Below are 4,977 nucleotides of genomic sequence, written 5' to 3' on the forward strand. Positions count from 1 at the left end.
ATGCACACTAGCTTATACGTGTCGAGACTCAGCTAACTATACCTGTAACATTTCATTTCACGCGCTATTCCTCAAGTTGCCTGAGCTATTATTTTTTTTGAAGAGCATCAAAATGTAGTGCCAGAAAACTTTGACACTGCTTAAAAAACAAGCTTTCTGTAAGAAAGAAGAGTGACTAAACAAAACAGTTTGGTAAAAGGCATTTGGGTCAACCAAAATGCGCAAATAAGAATAAGGTAACGTAGGCCGGGCGCGGTGGCTCACGCCTGTAATCGCAGCACTATGGGAGGGCGAGGCAGGTGGTTCACGAGGTCAAGAGATCGAGACCATCCTGGTCAACATGGTGAAACCCCATCTCTACTAAAAATTCAAAAAATTAGCTGGACATGGTGGCGTGTGCCTGTAGTTCCAGCTACTCGGGAGGCTGAGGCAGGAGAATTGCCTGAACCCAGGAGGCGGAGGTTGTGGTGAGCCGAGATGGCACCATTGCCCTCCAGCCTGGGTAACAAGAGTGAGACTCCATCTCAAAAACAAACAGACAAACAAACAACAAAAAAAGAATAAGGTAATGTGATCGCCGGATGCCTCCCGGCTATCTGCTTCCCTTCCTTCTGTTTACCTTGAGATACTCCAAATATTCTTCCAGCCCATTTAAAACCACCTTTCTATGAACAAAATGGCATTCAACTCCTTTTTCTTCTGCCGTGAAAAATTACCCTATGTGGGACTCCTGGAGCCTTTTTCTCTTCCAGTCTAAATTGAATGCAAGTAAGAACTGGATTCATATTTTTCTGCTGATGTGGTTAATATATAATTGCTGTCTAAGCAAGAGAGCACAGGGATGTGGGGTGTTCAGTGCATATCCACCCCTCCCAGGCGGCCGCCTGTGTTGGAGGGAGCTGAGCAAGGAGGAGGGGTGGCGGGCCGCATGTCTCTCCTTTGTCGCAGGTGTGGGTGCAAGCTGGGCAGCAGCTGTGATGAGTAGTGTGCAGGTGTGTAAGGGCCTTATAGTTCATGCGTCCTGATCACAACTGTGCAGTCTTTCTCCTTGATTTTGCCTTTAGAAAAAGACTGCATTTTAGGTGACACTTTTTTTTTTTTTTTTTTTTGACAGAGTTTTGCTGTTGTTGCTTAGGCTGGAGTGCAATGGTGTGATTTTGGCTCACCACAACCTCTGCTTTCTGGGTTCAAGCGATTCTCCTGTCTTAGTCTCCAGAGTAGCAGGGATTACAGGCATGTGCTACCACGCCCAGCTAATTTTTTTGTATTTTTAGTAGAGACAGGGTTTTTCCATGTTTGTCAGGCTGGTCTCAAATTCCCAACCTCAAGTGGTCCACCTCTCTCGACCTCCCAAAGTGCTGCGATTACAGGTGTGAGCCACCACGCCTGGCTTTTAGGTGACACCACTAATGACTTGCTTATTAGTTCACAGCTCAGCCTAGGATCCCCAGAAAACGTATCCTGAGGTAAAATTTAGGTGATTATATGTTACTGGGGTATTTGATTCCAATGAAAACAGGAGCAAAGGAAAAGGGAATGGAGGCATGGAAAGACAGGGGGCAGGGAGAAGTGTTCATTAACAGGTGGGCCACCCACTGCCAAGTGTGAAGTAACTGATGGGTCCATCTCACAGGATCATCTTTGAGAGGCCAACAGCGACTGCATCTCAGGACATTTCTTAGGAGGCAATAAAGGGAGACTCTGGTTCACTGGATATCAGTCCATTAGCCAAAAGTCTGCCCCACAAATTTTTAACTTGCCTGAAATGTCATATTGCATATATGTGAGTATTGAGCAAATTCCGTGACATCTTAGACCTTACGGATATTCCATGTGGGCTTGTCCCCATGTAAAGCTGCTTAGAACTCTTGCAGAACTGGGTGCTGAGGCAGTAGCTGGGGTGATGAAGCCAAAAGCTCCAGAGATAGTTGAAGTCAAGAAGGTCTGGATAATAATGTTTGTAATGAGGTTTTCCAAGTCTTATAACATATAACTTGATAGTGAGGGGGATAATTCTTGCTGTGTTGTTGGTTTTATACAAACAACTTCTTTTCATTGTTGACTTTTTATAGCTACGATCCCCAGCAGGGCATTTCTCCAAAAGAGCTGCATGCAAATAGAAATAAACTGAACTACGAACGTGTGTGTGATACAACAGATGTAATTTTCCAGATAATTCCATTGTGCATTAACAGGACATTGAATGCAAAGCAGTGGTGAATAGACTTTTCCAGAAAATAATTAGGGAGCTATATTTAACTCTGAACCTTTCAGGTAGTGCGGTCACATTTTCTGTTCCAAAAATAAAATAGCTGGTTTTTAGAAAAGGCGGTGATATTTAAAATTAATGCACAGAAAGATACCAACGTGAGATTCAGGATCTAGATTTGGATATTTACTAACATAATGACGTCAAAGAAAAGCTTAAGCTTCATAGAAAAAAATGAGTCAATACAAGGAAGTAGTTATCTATTATTAACCATTCATTAAGTCCTAGAATAACCTGAGGAAGTCTACAGAACACAAAAACGAGCTTGATGTGTAGGTTTTGTTAGTTGGTTACAAGAAGGATTGTGTAACCGTTTTCCTCAATACTAGAAGTTCCAGGCACAGAGAAACTTTATTGGGGATCATTCACTAAAGAAACATATACGACCCCTGCTGGGGGGGAGCGGCCCCTTAGGTGTGCGGTGATGGTCCAGAGGGCAGGTGCACCCGGTGTGAAGTGGTACACCAGGTTCCTCGTGCCAGTGCGCCAGTGTCTTCTAATGACCGCCGAAGGATAGAGGCCTGTCACTGGGAAGCAGGGCCCCGGCGTTATCTTAAGGACCATGGACAGCTCCGGGAGGTCCCAGAAAAGGCAGGTGTTTTACCGTCTCTGGAATGACAATCCAGTCTCTAAGTCCGACTGGGATTCCCGTTTGCAGATAATAAAACACACATATTCAGGCCTCTCTGAAGCATCCATTACATTTGTATCTATGTGAGCAGAAAGGGCTCAGTGCTCCCAAGAAATGTTCAGGAGCGAGGGTGAGAGGTGCAGTTGAAGGGGCACCTTGTTTTTTTTTTTTAAAAAAGGTCCAATCTTACAAAGGAAGAATCGGGCCGCCGCGCCAGGGGCTAGAGGACGGGTCTGGCGGGAAAGCCTGGGGGTGGGGGCAGGGGCGGGGATCCCCGCGTCGCCGTGTGATGCTCGGAGGCTGCGGGGAGGGCGCATCCCGGCAGATTAGGCCGGAGGAGCAGCGCCATGTGCTCCAGGCTCCTGGCGCTGCTGCTGCCCATCTGGCTGTCCTGGACCCTAGGGCCCCGAGGCTCCGAGCCCCGCAGGTGAGGCGGACTGGCGCCCCCCGCGCTCTGAGGCCCCGTCGGGAGGCGGCACTCAGTCCGCGGGCACAGGCGCGGGCGGCACCCGGGGGCTCTAGGGCTGCGCCGCGGCGAGTGGTGGTCGAGCGCTAGGCCGACGTCGGGGCTCGGGGGAGGCTGACAGCGTTTCCGTCGCCTCCTGTGTCCGCGCCGCGGCTGTCGACGGTCCCCACGCTCACCCGGCCGCGGGGAGCCCGGAGGAGCCGGCTTCGTGGCCGACCCACCGCCCCGCCCGGCTCCGCGCAGCCGCGGCTCCGCTCGCCGCGTCCAGCCCGGGCCGCCCCCGCACTCCGTGGTCCCCAAGCTCCGATCCTGTGCGGAGCCCGCCGAGGCGGGGGGGAGCGCCCAGGGCCCCGGCCTCAGGCCGCGGAGAGCGAGGGGGAGGGCAGGGTGCGCCGCGCGGCGGCTCCGCCTCCGGCTCCGGCCTCCTCCCCCGCGCACCCCGCGCCCGCGCGTGCTCCTCCCTCCTCCCTCCTCCCGCTCCTCCCCCTCCTCCCCTCCCCCTCCGCCCTCCTCCGCTCCGGGCCAGCGCGGCGGCGGCGGCGGCAGCAGCAGGAGCAGCCCCGGCTGCGGGTCGCGACGGCGGCGGGGCGCCCCCTCCCCCGTGCCGGGGCGCGGCGGAGGGATGTGGGGCCTTGCGGGAGGGAGGCTTTTTGGCATCTTCTCGGCCCCGGTGCTGGTGGCGGTGGTGTGCTGCGCGCAGAGGTAGAGGCGCGGGAGGGCCGGCGGGCGCGGGAGGGCGCGGGGTAGCGGGTGCGGGGGTGGCCGCGCCGCCCCTGACCCTGTTCTTGCGCCCCCCGCCCTCCCGTAGCGTGAACGACCCCGGGAACATGTCCTTCGTGAAGGAGACGGTGGACAAGCTGCTGAAAGGCTACGACATCCGCCTGAGACCCGACTTCGGGGGTAAGTGGGCTGCGCGCGGCCGCTGCGGGAAGCGCGACCCACGGCGGTGGCGGCGGCCTGGGCGGGGGAGGCTGGGGCCGCAGCGCGGGTCGTGGCGGGTGGGGGCGGGGTGGGTGGGGTGGGGGTGGGGGCCCCTCGCCCGCGCCCCTCCCGCGAGAGCCCCCCGTGCTCGGAGCCGCCCGCGCCCCGCACCGGAGCTGGGCTGACGCCGTGTCGCGCTTCCCGCAGGTCCCCCGGTCTGCGTGGGGATGAACATCGACATCGCCAGCATCGACATGGTTTCCGAAGTCAACATGGTGAGTGCCCTCCCGGGGCGGTCCCCGAGCCCCCGGCCCGCGGTCTGGGATCACGGGCGTCCACGGGGCTGGGCCAGAGGCCTCTTCGTCCCGGCCGCTCTTCCCCGGCCCGCAGAGGGAGCCGCGCTCCCGGGCACCGGCCCTTTGCTCGCCGGGCGCCCTGCACCTGCCCGGGGCGCGCGGGGCCTCGCCGGAGCCGGAGCCGCGGAGGGCGCACCCTGCCCGCGGAGGGGTCCCGGCCAGCCTCGCGCGCCCCCCGCCGCCGCCCGCGCGCCCCCAGTGCCTCCAAGGTCCGTCGCCCGGTACCGAGGCTTCCAATTCGCGTCTCGCCTCCGTAGCAACAGGCGCCGGGAGCCGGGAGGCGAGTGTGGGGGCGGCTCCTGTGTTCTAGGTAAGAGCGCTTCGGGCTTCCTTT

At 56.9% G+C, this 4,977-nt stretch overlaps 1 protein-coding gene across 2 annotated transcripts in view; it reads left to right on the forward strand.

The window, feature by feature from the left end:
• Window positions 1-3,186: 3,186 nt before the first annotated feature.
• The window catches only part of GABRB3 (gamma-aminobutyric acid type A receptor subunit beta3), a 212,770-nt gene continuing 210,979 nt past the window's right edge, over window positions 3,187-4,977 (forward strand). Inside the window, exons 1-3 of one of the 2 annotated variants that reach the window (XM_035303550.3) lie at window positions 3,187-3,327; window positions 4,175-4,266; window positions 4,495-4,562. In XM_035303550.3, the coding sequence (XP_035159441.3) occupies window positions 3,248-3,327; window positions 4,175-4,266; window positions 4,495-4,562 (240 nt within the window). In that variant the 5' untranslated portion in view covers window positions 3,187-3,247. Of the gene's footprint in view, window positions 3,328-3,880; window positions 4,069-4,174; window positions 4,267-4,494; window positions 4,563-4,977 lie in introns of those variants that run through there. The other variant, XM_035303549.3, reaches the window with a different exon arrangement.

Source organism: Callithrix jacchus, chromosome 6, assembly GCF_049354715.1.
Source record: "Callithrix jacchus isolate 240 chromosome 6, calJac240_pri, whole genome shotgun sequence".
Taxonomy (NCBI): Eukaryota; Metazoa; Chordata; class Mammalia; order Primates; family Cebidae; genus Callithrix; species Callithrix jacchus.